The sequence below is a fragment of the Micromys minutus genome (genome assembly GCF_963924665.1).
Source record: "Micromys minutus genome assembly, chromosome: 1".
NCBI classification, from domain to species: domain Eukaryota; kingdom Metazoa; phylum Chordata; class Mammalia; order Rodentia; family Muridae; genus Micromys; species Micromys minutus.
This window is the reverse complement of record NC_137969.1, coordinates 219,012,867-219,030,627: the sequence shown is the minus strand read 5'-3', so window position 1 is coordinate 219,030,627 and position 17,761 is coordinate 219,012,867. Positions and strand designations below refer to the sequence as shown.

At 36.8% G+C, this 17,761-nt stretch overlaps 1 protein-coding gene across 5 annotated transcripts in view; it reads right to left on the bottom strand.

The window, feature by feature from the left end:
• Nucleotides 1–529: 529 nt before the first annotated feature.
• HIF1A (hypoxia inducible factor 1 subunit alpha) overlaps nucleotides 530–17,761 on the bottom strand; it is a 37,117-nt gene continuing 19,885 nt past the window's right edge. For 3 of the 5 annotated variants that reach the window (XM_080927213.1, XM_080927214.1, XM_080927217.1), the window contains exons 5-15: nucleotides 17,197–17,309; nucleotides 15,572–15,774; nucleotides 10,149–10,255; nucleotides 8,883–9,030; nucleotides 7,428–7,648; nucleotides 6,560–6,843; nucleotides 5,573–5,695; nucleotides 5,028–5,461; nucleotides 3,240–3,354; nucleotides 2,359–2,485; nucleotides 530–1,868 (exon numbers count right to left, since the gene is read on the bottom strand). In XM_080927213.1, the coding sequence (XP_080783339.1) occupies nucleotides 1,717–1,868; nucleotides 2,359–2,485; nucleotides 3,240–3,354; nucleotides 5,028–5,461; nucleotides 5,573–5,695; nucleotides 6,560–6,843; nucleotides 7,428–7,648; nucleotides 8,883–9,030; nucleotides 10,149–10,255; nucleotides 15,572–15,774; nucleotides 17,197–17,309 (2,027 nt within the window). In that variant the 3' untranslated portion in view covers nucleotides 530–1,716. The remainder of the gene's footprint in view (nucleotides 1,869–2,358; nucleotides 2,486–3,239; nucleotides 3,355–5,027; nucleotides 5,462–5,572; nucleotides 5,696–6,559; nucleotides 6,844–7,427; nucleotides 7,649–8,882; nucleotides 9,031–10,148; nucleotides 10,256–15,571; nucleotides 15,775–17,196; nucleotides 17,310–17,761) is intronic. The other 2 variants (XM_080927215.1, XM_080927216.1) reach the window with 1 other exon arrangement.

The following is a 17,761-nucleotide window of genomic DNA, read 5'->3' as shown; positions in this document are numbered from 1 at the left end:
GTAATGTATGGCTACGGCTATCTATAAAATGCATTAGCATATTAATGTGTCATGTACCAATATCAGCAAAACAAAACCAGACAGGATATGTTCTGAGACCTAAGATTCTCTGACATGCCAGGTAGTTCCCTGAGAGTTTGGAAAGCTCGTTCCAGCCCTAGCTTCCTTCACCTGCTAATGAACAAATCAGACGTGCACGTGGAGCCTGAGCCTGGCAACAGTACGGTTGTGTCTCATGACTTGCTTCACTTAACCATTCAAACTGCAAATACTGAAGGTTTGTGCTTTATATTTTAATAGAATCATACATTTATAAGGGCAAATCTCTTTAAAGATTCTCTTTACAATGAAATTATGATTTGTCATTAACATGACACTTGGGGACACATACATTAGAAAATGGCAATAAAATGAATGTAGAAATGTACAATCAAATTTTTATAAAGAACTTAAATTTTTGAGAAATCATTTTATGAGCTGGAAATGGTGAAACAAATGTTATTTAAGCATAAAAGCTGACTCAAGGGGGCCTGGTCCACAGAAGATGTTTATTTGATATAACAAAACAGTACAGTTAGTGTTAGACCCAACCACAAAGAGCAAGGGAATGAAAAATTTATACAATGTACATAGAAAAAAACAAGATGTTTACTATGACAACTCTATATTCCTAAAATAATGCTTCTAAAATTACTAATTATTGGAATCTATATGAAAAAGGATGTTAATAGCGACAAAGTGCATAAAACCAAACATCATAGTTTCAACAAATTAACATACTAGGCAATTTTACTAACAATGCATGATTTTTTTTTTTTGTTTACAGTATGCTCAAAATGTCTTTATACCAACAGGGTAGGCAGAACATTTATGTTTAATATCAATTACATAATATTAGCATAAGCTTCCACAACTACATAGGGACTGTTTTCTTTTGAACTGGTAAAGTAAAGAAACACCAGATAACTTCTCTGAATTGAGAATTGTATTCAAATAAATGCCACATACCTTCCAGATATAAGCATATCTCTCTATATCATGTAAATGGCTTTACCCATATAAAGAAACCATACAGTTTAAGAATCATTATAAGATCAACAGCGTCATGATCCAGGCTTAACAATTCCATAGGCCAAAAAAAAAATTTCTTCTTAAAAACTAGTTTTATTAAATGCAGAATATATTGCATGAGTAACTGCTGGTATTTATAAGAAAATATATTGTGCAGTTGTGGCTGCCATGTACTGTTGACAAAGCATTATTTTCATGTAAATCATGAAAAAAATGAGTAAAAAATTTTCAACCGCCTATGATCATGATGATGATTTACTGCCTTCTTAAAAAATTATATTGGCATTTCATTAAAAATAATTCAATAAGGGACAAACTCCCTTACCAAAAATAAATAAATAAAAAGGTGCATTTTAAACGACACTACAGCAATGCAATGGTGAAATGCTGAGGAGCTATGACTGTGCTGTGATCTGGCATTCAAAGGATATATTAAAAAGAGCATTAATGAAAATTAGGTAGAAAGGGGTTGAAAACTAAACTATATGAGTTTGTGCAGTATTGTAGCCAGGCTTCTACAATGAGACATAGAAAATATAAATAGACTGCTGAGCCACCAGTGTCCAAAACAACCAACAGAAACAAAACCCACGAACAACAACTGAACACAAAGCTAATAATCCAAAGGAATGAGATAGGAAAAGCTCAGTTAACTTGATCCAAAGCTCTGAGTAGTTCTTCCCCCTGCAGTAGGTTCCTGCTGCCTTGGATGGGAGCATTGACCTCACAATCATAACTGGTCAGTTGTGGTAATCCACTCTCATCCATTGATTGCCCCAGCAGTCTACATGCTAAATCTGAAAAACAAGGAGATGCCTAATATCATTAAATTGATTAAATGCTTACTATGCAGTAGGTATTGGATAAAAATAAAACAGATTTCTAAAGAGATCTTTAGCCTCTTGGGCAAACCCTCAGCTATGTCAACTAGTAAGTGTAATCAAGTTTATTTCTGCTGTCAGAACGTTTATACAAAGTGTGCTCTGAAATGCCTAATCCCTGCGTTGCAGGCAGCAGACAAAATGTACTGTACTTATCCCTTCCTTTATTTGTTTTGAGACAGGGTTTCACTTTGTATTTGTAGTCCTTGTTGGTCTGGATCTCATTTTGTAGACTCAGTTGGCCTCAAACTCAGAGATCCAGGTACCTCTGGCTCCCAAGTGCTGGGACTAAAGGCAAGAGCCACCACTGTCTAGTCACTTTTTAATCTTTCTAAGAAACCAAAATCACTGTACTTGGGGAAAAACTCTTCCTTGTGCTGGTTAAAAGCAGAAAGAATGCACTAACCAGAGGGTATTAGAACAATTGTCTTTTGCTCCGTTCCGTCCTGTTCACTAGATATGTATCCTTTCACTCGTTTCCAAGAAAGTGACGTAGTAGGTGCACGGTCACCTGGTTGCTGCAATAATGTTCCCTAAAAAAATGAAGTTAATATTTAGCATGTTGCACTTTTTTACAATAAAAAACTTTGCAATCAGTATATTTAATAGCAACCAAAAAGCCAGTTTCTTAAATAATCTTCTAAAATTTAAATTTTTCTCTTCTAAATAATCTTTCACTTATTCTTATAATAGCAATGATGAAGTTATTTCTTACCCATTAACATTCCTTCTATAAGACATTCCTTCCATAACACATATTAAAATATTGTTAGTGTGTTTTAAAATACTTTCCACTCACTCTGTCCTGACAATAGGCTAGCCTCAACTGTCTCTAAAACACAACGTATCCTTTAAACATATTTTAGACTTATTTTTATGTATATGGGTATTGTGCCTGCATGCATATCTGGCATGCACCACGTGTTTACAGTGCCAGCAGAGGCCAGAAGAGCGTATTAGACTTGCTGGAACTGGCAATACAGAGGGCTGTGATCCACATTTTAGGTACTGGGATTTGAACCTTGGTTCTTCAGAAGAGCAATCAGTACTCTTGACTGCTGACCCATGTCTCCAGCCCCAGTGCTTCTGTAAGAAGGAAAATTAACTTACAGAGAAGAAAATGAGAGTGGAGGTGATATTCAGGATATTTCCTCTAAATTTATCTGTCATGTTTAGTTTCTAACACCAGAATTACTCATCAAATGTAAGTTTAAAAAAAAAAAGCCCAATGATAACCTTTTAAAAGTACAACTTTATTATTTATCTGGAATACAATGCACCACTCACACTTACAATCCCTGCTGCTTGAAAAAGGGAGCCATCATGGTCCATTTTTCGCTTCCTCTGAGCATTCTGCAAAGCTATTGTCTTTGGGTTTAATTCTTCCTCAGAAACAGTATTTCTGGAAAAGGGGAAAAAAAAAACACTTTATATAAAACCACTATTGTTCAGTGGACTTATATTTGAGACTACCAAAATAAAGATGACTCATTTCTGTATAGAATTTTTAATTTATAAACGTTTCAGATGAACAAAGAACTATATCTAATTCCTGTTTGAATCCAGCCTGGCTACATTTAAATTTTAAGGGTAGCCTTGACTACATAGTGAGACCTTGCCTCAAAAATAGGAACAACAACCAGACAAGATTTATCTTCATTATCAACCGTGAAGGATGATATGCCAGGTAAATTGTAACCATTTATAAGTGAGAAATTGAGGCCAGTTAGGTAGTTGTTCTAAGTCCCACTGCTGATTGATTATAGAATATGGAAGTACATGCCCAGCCTTCACATTCCTGTCTCCTCAGTGACCTTTGAAATCTGCTAGTTTGACCTCAGTATTGATCAGTATGTCTGAGCTACCGTGTTTGAAATTAATATTATACAACAAGGAACCACTATGAAGTCAATTAAGTTTATTGTTTGGTTTTTCAATAGCAAGCCAAGTAAATGGCTAGGTCAAATTCATGTATGATTAACTGATCTATAAATGTGGACTTTAAAATTTAAAATACTTATAAGCCATGTTGTATAAAGACAAGCTGGTTTAAAATTTTTATGCAGTATGTTATGTTCATGAAATATGTCAGTTTATCATGTACACCTCTGGATGTACATCTATTTAATTGGTTTGTATGCACAGCACAACAGTGAGTTGGTCTTAAGCTTGTAATTCTCCTGACTCAGCTGCCCGAGAGCCAGGACCAAAGGCATATATTATTATACCATCTGAAAATACTGAATTTATCTAAAGCCCCACACCTTATTTTCTGGCTCAAGAAAAAGGCAGGCCTGTCCATAGCTCCCTGCACTCACAGCGGAGCCTTCCTTCTGCTATCAGTCACAGCTTGCTCTGTCTAGACATAACACAGAAGTCATTTTTCTTCTACTCACTAATTTAGTGAAAAGTATTTTTCTTGTCTCAGATTTAAAACATGTCAAATACCATTATAACAAACTATGTAATGAAGAATAATAATAAGTTTAAGACTTCTTGCAATCATACACAAGATTTCAGAAAGAAGGCTGCAAATATCTGTATTTACCAATGAGAACTAAAGACCACCAGGCGCAATGTGGGATGGAAAAGAACCAAGTAGCTGAAGGGTTTTTCTTCTGGTTAGCTCACAAAAGCCCCAGGTTAGAAGGATCTAAGCAGGGAAGACAGCTATTCCCATTCTGAACAGCAGCATGAAGAGATGCCTGGCATTTACAGATCTTACTGGCTGGACTTTAGTTTTAGATGTTGGAGGGCATCCTTCTGACCTACATTTAGACAGCTCTAATTGAGCTACCGTGTTTGAAATTAATATTATACAACAAGGAACCACTATGAAGTCAATTAAGTTTATTGTTTGGTTTTTCAATCTCTCTAATAGGATTGTTTGAGAGAGAGAGAAGTTAGAATGTAACTTAGAAACTGGCCTTTGAATGTGTTTTAATTCAGACAGAATATGAAATGCACTTTATGATGTTCCTTAAAGCGTATGTCAGAAAGTTAGCTCTACATTTAGAAACCATTCAGCATCACATATATACCAGAACACAGCAGAACTATGTTCCATATAAATACCTTTGATTCAAAGTGACAGACAGGTTAAGGCTCCTTGGATGAGCTTTGTCTGTCTGTTCTATGACTCTCTTTCCTGCTCTGTCTGGTGAGGCTGTCCGACTGTGAGTACCACTGTATGCTGATGCTTTAGCAGTTTCTTGAGGTACTTGGGTAGAAGATGGAGACGCAATCAGTATTTTAATGTCTTCTATATTGTCCTTCGTCACTGTTTTTGATTCTTCGGTGGTGGTGGTGGCAGTGGTGGCAGTTGTGGTGGCAGTAGCAGTGATGGCAGGTTTCTGTAACTGGGTCTGCTGGAACCCTGTAACTGTGCTCACACTCGAAGGGCTTGGAGAATTGCTCTCTAATGGTGACAACTGATCAAAGGAACGTAACTGGAAATCATCATCCATTGGGATATAGGGAGCCAGCATCTCCAAGTCTAAATCAGTGTCCTTTAAAATAATAAATAATACAATGAGTTTTTATAACAGCCAGTCTTATAAAAGGAAAACAAGTTAAACCCAGTCACTTAAAGTACAAAACAAGCAAGGTCACAAACATACCTGAGTTGAAAATGGATTCTTTGCTTCTGTGTCTTCAGCAAACAGTTTTTCCACCAGTTCCAACTTGAATACATTGACCATATCGCTATCCACATCAAAGCAATATTCACTGGGACTGTTAGGCTGTGAAGGGAGTTAGGAGTGTTTACTTTTTCCTGAAGAAGTCTCTGTTTGTTAAGAAGTTTCAGACACACCAATTTTATATAAAGTTTTATCTAACTAAAAATTACAATTAAAAGATTTGTTTGGTTGATGTGGTGGTGTGCACCTCTAATCCCAGCGCTCACTCAAGAGGTGCAGGCAGAAGAATCTCTGTAAGTTTGAGGCTAGCCTGGTCTACAAAGTGAGTTCCAAGCCAAAAAGGGCTACATAGCAAGACTCTGTCTTAAAAATAAAATAAAATGAAATAAAACCAAAATAAGACCAGCCAACAAATGTTGTCTACCCCATCCCAGAGTTGTTTATTCTACAGAATAACATTCACCAAACAATTCTGATCCCACAATGGTTCATAATTATCCAATTAATTAGATGATATTTTCTTAATATAATAATATTAAAATGCCTATTCCTACTGGATATTTTGGAGGATACTTTATTATGTTAGGACTTATAGGCATCAATTTCAATAATGAATATGGTAGCTGGGTAGACTGAGCATAAAACTACTTTTCTTCATTTTTCATTACATTTACTTTATTAGATCAATGACAAAACGAATCACACACTTCTGTGCAAAGAAAATATTCTCAACTTGGTTTTGAGATATATTGTTTAACTTACAGCTGGCAGTTTTAATCTACAACAGTTTAGTGGAGAATCAATAGTTATTTGTGTTTCAGTAACCAACTTACAAAGTTAAGATCTAAGCTGTTCTGCTCCCAAGCACAGCATTAACAGTAGAAAGCTCTGAAATGGAATTGTTCTGGATTTGGAAACAGCTGTTTATGATACATTCCTGACCTTTTCTTAGATCATGGTACCAACCTCAGGTGAACTTTGTCTAGTGCTTCCATCAGAAGGACTTGCTGGCTGATCTTGAATCTGGGGCATGGTAAAAGAAAGCTCCAGTGACTCTGGACTTGACTCTAATTTTAATGCAACCTCTTGATTCAGTGCAGGATCAGCACTACTTCGAAGTGGCTTTGGAGTTTCAGAGGCAGGTAATGGAGACATCGCCAGATTTATATTTAATTTTTCATTAGAAGAGGGGAACATTACATCATTATATAATGGAACATCTTCAAGTTGTTGGTCTTCAGTTTCTGTGTCTGCAGAGGAAAATGTTCGTCAATCTAGAGAACATCAGGATTTTAACATTCATAGATACTTTCTGCGTTTTAGAAGATTCAGTTTTCTTTACCTGGAAAGCTTATAGATATTACAATATGACCATTAGAGTATAAGTTATCTTTTTAGTCCACCACTGGTAGGAATAAGACATGTGCCTTCAACCTTTTTATATGCTTAATTTGAAGTAACAGTTTTCATTTTCATGTTTGCTTTTATGGTAAAGCCACTTTGTTAAACCCTTTAGCATTTACCTAACACGTACTGCAATTTACCTCTAGTGAACGGTGCAATGAGGTGGCTTGGAGGGAATTAATAAGGCATCAAGAAATACCGTTAGGACACTCTGAGCTACAATTCCCGAAGGAACATAAAAATAAAAGTAGGAAGGCTGTGATATTTTAGAAACAGGTATTAAACAGGATCCTTTTGAAAAGACTATTTAAAACAAAACATGTAAGCATCACTGAAATGGTTAAGCCACAAGATAAAGCACAGTGCAGCTGAGCCGGTATGGGAAGCAGCAGACATGGCTGAAAAGTGGACAGAGGAACTAAGCATTTACCATCACTGCCAAAATCCAGAGAGATGATTGTGTCCCCAGCAGCTGGAGCTAGCAGAGTTAGAGCATCGGGTTCCTTCTTAAGCTTATCAAAAAGGCAGCTTGTATCCTCTGATTCAACTTTGGTGAATAGCTGAGTCATTTTCATATCTGAAGATTCAACTGGTTTGAGGACAGATTCTGTTTGTTGAAGGGAGAAAATCAAGTCGTGCTGAATAATACCACTGTCAAAAAAGGAGAGATTAGTATTTATAAATGAGCACTTGAAATAATGACAGTAGCGGACTATGAAATGACCTTGTCTCTTAAAATATGATTCATATAGTAAAAGCATTTTAACTTCCTTGAGATGAATAATCTTTCATGCATACTTGCAACATTTCTTTTTCCCCCCAGTGCTGAGGACTGAGCCCAAAACTTTGTTCATTCTAGGCAAGTGTTCTACTATTGAGAAATATCTATTGTTTTAAAAACACCAATATGAAGATTAAAAACCTAAACAAAAACAAAGAAAGGATGTCTTACAGAAAGACTAATAAGCAAAACTTGGGATCAAGTAACAATCATGAGGGAGACAAGAAAAATAGTATTACATAAAGGCAAAAAGCATAAAAGAATTCTGTGATTAGGAGTGGTAAGGCACTGAGCTTGATCCTAGCACTAAATATCCCCCTGAAAGAAACAACAACAAAAACTAGAAGTTTTAAGACCCAAAAAAGGCCAAAGTGGGATAACCTGGACTTGGTGGCATCTATGAAAGTTGTGCTGGAGACTTCTGGTGCAGCCCTGCAATTCCACATAGTGGGTAAGCTATGAATTCAAGGCTGGACCAGTCAACAGTGGATCCAGGCTAGTCAAGCCTACTGAGTGAGACAGGGCAAAGAGTATGAAGCATAAGAAAATGAGATAACCCCAGTAGAGCACTCTGCCTGGCAAACAGATTCGAATGTTTTGGTAAAAAAGAGGAACTGAACTGAAATAACAGAGTTCATAAACATAAAATAAAGCCCCGGCTCATATTACACAGCCTGTCACAAAGACAATCATTTAACCTTCATTAGAATCTTCTTGGCCTCAAGAAACTGAACTAAGAAAATTGATCCACAGACTGATACAATATTATTTTGTGCAATCACTGGCACGGCTTGCTTGAGAACGTGGGTCAGGGTATAAGTCATAATCCAGTAGAAATAGAAAGGTAAAAACAACTCAGTTTTTATTTATTTATTTTTCTTTTCAAAACAGGGTTTCTCTGAGTAGTCCTGGCTGTCCTGAATCTCACTCTGTTGGCTAGGTTGGTCTTGAACTAATGGAGATCCACCTGCCTCTGCCTCCCAAGTGCTGTGATTAAAGGTGTGCACTACCACTGCCTGGCAATTTTATCTCTTCTTAATAAAGGCACAGTAAATCCAAAGAGTTAGCACTTTCTCTCACAGAAGTGTCTCTTTCCAAGCTTACCTTACAACATAATTCACACACACAATGCACTGTGGCTGGGAATTCTTCGTATTATATATGACAGTTGCTTGAGTTTCAACCCAGACATATCCACCTCTTTTTGCAAGCATCCTATACTGTCCTGTGGTGACTTGTCCTTTAGTAAACACTAAGGAAAAGAAAGTACCACAAAAAAAATGTAACCAAATTTTCAATCAAATAAATGTCAAATGTAGATTGTTATATTTTGTTTTGTTTAAAGACGGGGTCTTTCTGTGTAGCCCTGGCTGTCCTGAACTCTCTATGCACACCAGGCTGGCCTCAAACTCAGAGATCCACTTGCCTCTGTCTTCTGTACCTGAAGGGTAAATATAAGGGTAAAATGGCATGTGCTACCAGGTCTGGCTGGATCACTATTTTGTTTTTTAAAGGAGAGATATTTAAATAGTATCTTTTATTATTTAAAACTGTGTGACAGTTTAAGCTAACAGAGAGGCTCAAACACACCTGAAAATAAAACTCCTATCTTACTGTTAAAAACAAAAGCTAGGCGTGAGGGACAAGGTAGCTGTAGTTCCTTTAACAAGCATATTCAAGAAAATGGTACAACTGTTTCCTTAAGCAGCAGAGAACCAAACCACTCTATAGAAAGGTAAATGTGTAAGCTGATATCACACTGTGCCTTCCAGCAATTCATGCAGTCTAAATCGAGTTACTGACTGAGGAGGATGCAGTAAATCAGTCATGAAGATGCTATCGTAAAGACCCATGCTCTGACTACAATTTGGGCAAACAACACTAATTCAGTGATATTCGATACTCTCAATCATATTTGGAAGTCACTTTTAGGTCCAGATTAAATAGGCAAGTGAGAAATTATGAATTTGAACTTATTTTGGAATCTTAAACTTCATCTGAGAAAAAAAACTCAGAAACTTAGCATATGTCAAGAGTGTCAGATATTACATGTGTATAATACTCATCCCATTCACTGATTCATGGAACAAATGCTCTAACTTCCTCCTATTGACTAACTACTGACTTCATGACATATGTGTATGGAGATAATCTTTAATATTTGATTTTTATTTATTTCTGTACTTAAATTTCTAGGCAAGTTTTATGTATTATTAAGTGAATAGCTATAACAAAAAGGTGATTTCATGATCAAGATGTCTTGTGAAGAGTTTGGAAACTGAGTGGCAATTTTAACTAGAAAGTTACAACAGTAGAGACTGCAGGACTCAGGTGGTGTGACTATCTCCCTGAGTTCTTCATTGTACTTACTATCATGGTGAGTTTTGGTCAGATGATCAGAGTCCAAAGCATGATAATATTCATAAATTGAGCGGCCCAAAAGTTCTTCTGGCTCATAACCCATCAACTCAGTAATTCTGTTACAAAACAAATAAGCATTATTCTTCACTTAGTAAGTTTAAAACTCACCATTAACAATTCTATACTTAGTATAATAGCCAGCCTTTCTGTGTCATTTAGATCCATCCTTGATATTTGACTCTTATCCCTTTCACCAAAATAATGACCTATCTTTAAAAACATGTCAAAACAAGATATTGATATATTGATAATGCTAAATTAATGACAAAAGTTCCAAAGATAGTCACCATTAGCTTAAAATACAATTTAAATCTCTAGCAGTATTTTTCATAGACTTAAATTAAATTGTTTACCTTACAATTTTTATGCCCACTGGCAAGGCCTCACTTTAAGAGCTCCACTATCATTAAGCCAAGAGCATTCATACTAAATGGAAAGCAGAGGAATAACCATTGTCATGTTTTAGAGGATAAGTCTTTTACTTGGCTTTAATATTCATTTTAAGAGAATTAATTTCAGATGAAAGAATGGGATCTAATTGAGTATGGGCTAGAAACTAATTCTGGTGGCCTGTCTGGTCCCTGGCAGTTCCTTTAGGGAGAGAAACTTAAGTTGATTCCGCACGAGTCTGCAGGAAGTCATGAGAACACACTTTATGAGAAAGGCAAGGCTGTACTCCATACACTATGTCAACTACACACGTTTTCCTCTGAAGCCTTTCTGGGAACAAATATGAAGCAAATGTTATACTGCTAGCCTTAGATTTCAAGGGACTTAAAAAAAAAAAAAAAAAAAACCAAAAAACTGAGGTGCTGGTAAGAAATACTCATCTCTTACCCAAAACACAAGCAAAAAGGAAACGACTAATCACAGAATGGGCATAAGGAAGGTATGCTCATAACAGTATTAAATAATGTAGCTTGTAGTGAGCCAATTTAAGATCCGCAATTTACTCTAAAATCAACAAAACAAAATTTTAAAACATAAATCAAACTCACACTTCTTTACAAAGGGACATGCCAAACACATAAACACTAGATGGCAGTACTAAAAATTAAAAATAAGCTGCTTTAAAAATACTTGTTTTCCCCACCATTCAAGAATGGTAGTAAGGACAGAATCTAGGAACTCACAAATGCTAGACAAAAGCCACCCTCTACCCCTGTCCCTTTTGTGCTGGTAGTTGAGTGATAGTTGAGTGATACGTCCTGGGCCTTGTTAGGCTTTTTGGCCATGTATGTATGTATGTATGTATGTATGTATGTGTGTGTGTATGTGTGTATGTATGTATGTGTGTATGTGTGTATGTGTGTATGTATGTGTGTATGTATGTATGTGTGTATGTGTGTATGTGTGTATGTATGTATGTATGTATATATATATATATATATATATATATATGAACTTCTTGTATTCATAATCCCTCAAAATGAAGATATTGAAAAAACTGCCCAATTATGAAAATCTTACATGACATTTCTAGTATCTAGGGCCACCAAAATAGGCCAGCAGGTAAAGGCACCTGCTGCCAAAACTGACAGCATGAGTTCAGTCTCTAGGACCCATGTGGTGGAAGGAGAGAACCAACTCTCACACTGTCCTCTGACCTCTACCTCTGGACTATGGCACACATGTGCCCACACACAAACACATTCACACACTCCACCACTAAGTGTATGACTGCATCCAGCCCTAAAAAACTGTTTGAATTGCTCTTATATAGTTTTATATGTTTAAATGAAACTCCTATAAAATATTTCCCATTAAGCACATTTCTAGCACTCTTGTAGATAAGAAAACGAAATAAAAAAACCTGTGGGCAATCTTCTGGTGTACTTGCCACAGTACATATGAAAGAGTGGTAAACACAGTGCTAGGTACATGTTCTATGAGTCAGAGGAACTACACTCCTTGTCCAAGAGAGGAATGGCAAGGTAAGAGACAGATTCTTACAGGATATGTACCGATTCAGTGTGGAAGAGTGGTGAAAACAAGTTTGTAAAACCAGGAAGTTTGCATTCTAGGAAGAATAAATGCACAGAATTGGTGGTACAGTCTGACGTGGCTACTAGTACAGGCAAGTGGAGGGAAAGGATTCAGGAGATAAATGAAGATTATAACTCTCAGGACATTTTGACTCAACCACACATCAACCAATATTTCTCAATCTAAGGAATCTTAACTATTAAAGGACATTGAGAAACCAAAATAGAAATACCAGACAGTTTCCTGGCAGACTGATCTTATTTATGTTGGGGAAAGCAAGAGAAAACAGACTAAAGTTTAGAGAGCTACACAGTAATTTAATACCAAAAGAGGGTAAGAGACACAGAAAATTAATTGTTTCCATGCAGTATATTGATTCCCCATACACCCTGTAAACACTGTACCAGTCACTTCTCCAATTCTTATAAAGGTTGTGCTTATTGGAATAGAAAACTTAGTGTTCTAAAGCAATTATATAGGATGGCATTTGTCTACATCTTGCATCTTAAGGGGAGGAATCACCTTTTCTATGAATACAGCAAATACTCAAATCTATGTGCCAAATGATTACTAAGTAAAATAATCAGCTATCTGCAGATAGTCTTGATATTAGACGTTTAAATGTCAATATGTTTTCTACATGTGTCCACTTCATGTCACATGTCATAGCAAGAAGGTAGAGGTCAGAGGACAGTATGTAGGAGCTAGATTCTTCAAACATAAGAATCCCAGAGACTGGCAGCAGGTGCCTTTACCTGCTGGCCCTTGGTGGACCAGGATGTTAGAAATATGATGTAAGATTTTCTTAAAATGGACCAATTTCCTCCCATGTTGAAAATGACTCTGGTAGGTTATATAAATGCAAGAAATTCCTAGAAAAAAAATTTAACCAGAATACTAAGAGTCTCCTCTCCTGGTGTGTATTGTCTTTAATATGGCTGTCTTTTAACTGATGTTATTGTATGGATTTTTCTGATAGAACTAGAGGGGAATGCCACTACCTTTCTCATTTTGACTCTTTCACTTTCCTTTCTCTTCATCCTGCCCTAGTCTCTGCTATATATATTTTAAAACAGATGGGCCTTCATTTCCACCACACCTTAATTTTTCTCCCTTCCTTGTATTAAAATTGATACCAGTGATAAGTATACTAGACCTAAAACAAACTCCTAAAGGCCTCACAACAGATTTTTGAGGTCTGACCCTTCTAGGTAGATTGCCAGTTTTACATCAGTTAAGTACCAGAACTCCAAGCCAGAAAGAAATCCAATATTGTGTGATTTTAGTCAGTGCTCTGTCAGTACTTCTTTGTCTAAAGCATGAGGAATTATCAAAATGCTAAGAACTTAAAATTGGTATTTCCATAAAATCATTAAGTTATGTGCTTGCTAGTTGTAGTGGCACATGCCTGTAATCCAGCACTTGGGATAGAGGCAGGTGGATCTCGGTGAGCTGGAGACCAGCCTGGCTTATAGGGAAGTTTCAGAACACCCAGTGTAGATTTACGTTAAGGCAATAACATAATTAGACAGGGAGAGGAGGTGGGAAAAAGGAGAGGAAACTGAAGAGGAGGGTCAGAGAAGAAGGATTCGAGGGGGAACAAGAGGACTGTTCACCACAAGTGAGAGGGATTTCTCAGGAGAGGACTAGAGAGTGTAGTGGTAAATCTGCCCAAAATAGATCACAGTTTGTTTTCCTAATTACTGAGTTGTGTTTTCATTGAATGGGATTATTTGGGTTGAAGAGGAAAATGCAACAAATTGGCGATTGGGTTGAAAATGATATTGCAACAACCCAGGGCTGTGTAGACTCTGTCTGAAAATCCAAAACCAACCCACCAACCAACTAAACAAACAGGAAAGTGATGCTGTCAAAGGACTGATGTGCTCATCATTACCTAGGTACCAGTGTCAGAATTCCGGTTGGCAACAGAATCTCTGCTTCTAATAACAGGCTGTACAGCTTGCAGCAAAGAAAAAGAAACAAACAAAAAAAAAAACCAAAAAAACAAAAAACAAGACAGTAGCAGAACAAGCACTATGGCAGAAACATGTGCAAGGAATGTTTCTGACTTAAGAGTGTGTGCAAAGGCACGAGACATTCAAAAAGAACATGGAACTCTTGGTCAGGAGAGGTTGGAACCATATCTAGGTAGGTGATTCTCCAACCTCCTGATTAATTTGGTGAACTGAGAAGGGACTAGACTGTAAATACCTTTTCTCGACATTTTAATACACTTATATTTAACTGCACAAGTCTGTTATAAAAATATATCTATTTTAAATTTTATTTATTTACTTGAGACAGACAGGCATGTTTATATGTAGTCCAGGTCAGCTTTCTTGTCTCATCCTCCCAAATGTTAAGATTGCAGACATAAAACACCATACCCAGAATGTACAACTATCTTTTGATAAATAAAAATCTTCTTCCCACCTACAACACTAAAAGAAGCAACTGATGCACTTCTAACAAGAGAACGGCACAATCTGATCCTCACCTTGGGAAGCCCCCTTTAGACACTGGATATACAATTAAAAGGCACAAGTCTGTTGGCAGAAATGCAGCTTAGGAGTTTATGGTAACAATTCAGGCCAAAAGTAATGAAATAAATAATTTAATGACAGGAGCACAAGGTAGATACAATGATGGGAGAGACAGTCAAACAGTGCATTTACTATAATATTTACCAAGCACAGTTTGTGGTAAAAAAAGTTACAGTCAGTTTTCAACAGTGCTGTGTCAACAATATTAGGTACCACAAGAGGAGCAGCAGAATAGTTTAGAAACAGGAGTATTCACTTCAATATTCAGAAAACAATATAGACACAAACATTAAGTATGCAATTACACACAAGTAGTAACAGATTTGGGAAATGGTGACAGGAGCCATGAGTAGAATTGAAGGTGCTCAAGGAGAACATACAGGTTAAAGACCAAAATGTTGTTGCCTAAACTACAGAGACTGTATATCTTTAAAAGTTACTTTCTCCATTTAGGCAAATTTCCCTAAAACAAAAGAACTTCATGACTTTTGTGTTCACTGCTTGCAGTACCAAGACATGCTGGACAGTGATTCACCTCTGACTTACATCCCTAGCCCTTTAAAATGTTCTTGTGAGACAGCTAACTTGGAAATTGCCCTCCTCCCAGCAGCTGAGATTACAGGAGTATGCCACCCAATGTAGTCAAGAATTTCATCTTAATAGATTCTGTAAAATAGCTAAGTACAGTATTTATAGTACAAAAGTTAATCTTACATTTTTGGGTTCCAATATGCATCTTCATATTCTGCTTCATGAATACATCAATTAAGTTTTTACTATAGTGATATAAAAAGGCTACAGAAAAATCTAAATTTAAAAAATGTAAAATAGTTAATTTACCTTTCATCACAGTAAGAAAATTTCATATCGAGGCTGTGTCGGCTGAGAAATGTCTTGCTGTCTAAAGGAATTTCAATATTTGATGGATGAGGAATGGGTTCACAAATCAGCACCAAGCATGTCATGGGTGGTTTCTTGTACCCACACTGAGGTTGGTTACTGTTGGTATCATAGACATGAATATGGCCTGTGCAGTGAAGCACCTGTGTATGAGTAAGAAAATAAGCAGTTACCTTTTTAAGATAGAGGTGAGGGGAGCTGGCGATGGCAGAGCAGTTAAGACTTTACGAGATAATGAGGTATTCCTAAAGAATGCACTGTGAGGGTAGGGTGCTAGAGAGGAGTTAGTGGTTAAGAATACGACTGCTTTTCCAGAGGATCCAGATTTGATTCCCAGCACTCACATGGCAGCTCACAACCATTTGTAACGCTAATTCCCGAGGATCTGACACCTTCTCATCTCTTCAGGCACCAGGCATGCTCACACTGATATACATGGAGACAAAAACATTCATGGATATAAAATAGAAACTAGGGATCACTTATAATCCAGAATATGGATCTAGTGCCCTCTTGGCCTCTGCAAATACACGGTACACTTACAAACATCCAGCCAACACACACACACACACACACACACACACACATGAAATGAAAAAAATAACTTTTATTTGTTGTCTTAAAAAAGAGGTCTCCTTGCATTAAGTCTAGGCCATCTTCCTTCTTCACTAATCTGGTCATTTTTTAAAAAAAGATTTATTTATTATATATAAGTACACAGTAGCTATCTTCAGACACACCAGAAGAGGGCATCAGATCCCATTACAGATGGTTGTGAGCCACCATGTGGTTGCTGAGATTTATAATCAGTGCTCTTAACCACCAAGCCATCTCTCCAGCTCTAATCTGGTCATTATAGTTGATTTTGCTCTGGTGACTATGGTTCAACACTGAACAAGAAAATGAAACTGGAGTAAACAGAAAAACTATACTTATATTAGGATTTAAATACACATTGGCAAAGCCAACTGATAAGTTAGCTTGGTATAAAAATACCATATTTCCAATAATTTATGTTTATATCTCAAACTGGCAAATTATTATACTGTTTTGAATGGAGATTATATATACTGGATATAAATGCAGATATGCAAAAGGGAACAATTATATTTTTCCCTCATAACCCTTTTTTGAAATTTATTTTTATTGTGTATAAGTGTTCGATCTGCACATATGTGTAGGTATTGTGTGTGTACCTGATGCTTGAAGAGGCCAGAAGAGGATATTGGATTTCCTGGGATTGGAGTTACAGATTGTGAGCTGACACATGGTGCTTGGCAAACATGTGCTTCTAATTACTAAGCCCTTTCTCCATCCCCCTCATAACTCTAAGCAAAACTCATTTGGAGGGGTTCTATTTGTTTGTTTTGTTTTCTGAGGTGGGGCTTGCTGTGTTCTCCTGGCTGTCCTGGAACTTGCTGTGTAGATAAGGCTGCCTTTAAATTTGTAGCAGCTGTTCTGCTTCCCAAATCAGCTTACTTTCAGCACTCCTGGTGAAAGCTCTTGATACCAGCATGTAAGTGTATAGGTATATTTATAATCAAGTGCATACTCAGTTTGCTTACCTTCCACGTTGCTGACTTGATGTTCATCGTCCTCCCCCGGCTCGTTAGGGTACATTTCATTCTGAGAAAAAAGCTCCGCTGTGTGTTTTGTTCTTTCCCTTTTCTCACTGGGCCTAATGAAAGCAAGAAACAAAGTTTTAAGTCATAGCTAATTTGTTACAATGAGAGCAGCAAAGTGAGGATCTCAGCATTAACAGGATTTGCTCCCTCTTCACCCTCTCCAAACACACCAGTAGGTTTGAAGCTCTATCCAGTGAGAACATTTGTAAGACTACAGTGGTTCCCTAAACTGTGGGAGGAGAGCCCACACTTTACATGACTAATTGTTCATCTGTGCTGTTGAGTTTGATGAAAAAAATAAGTGAAGAGAACAAGAAAACAGTGTGCTGTCAGTATATAAGAATGTCCCCCTCAAAAGTATTTGAGTAAATAAATGTCTTTTACCAATTGTGATAACTCAATTTTGAATAAGCAGCAATGTGTTTACAGAATTTTTAAAATGCCAACTTATCTTTTTGTAAGCAAATAGCATCTGTGTGTATGAAAGTCAGGCAGAATGTTCTAT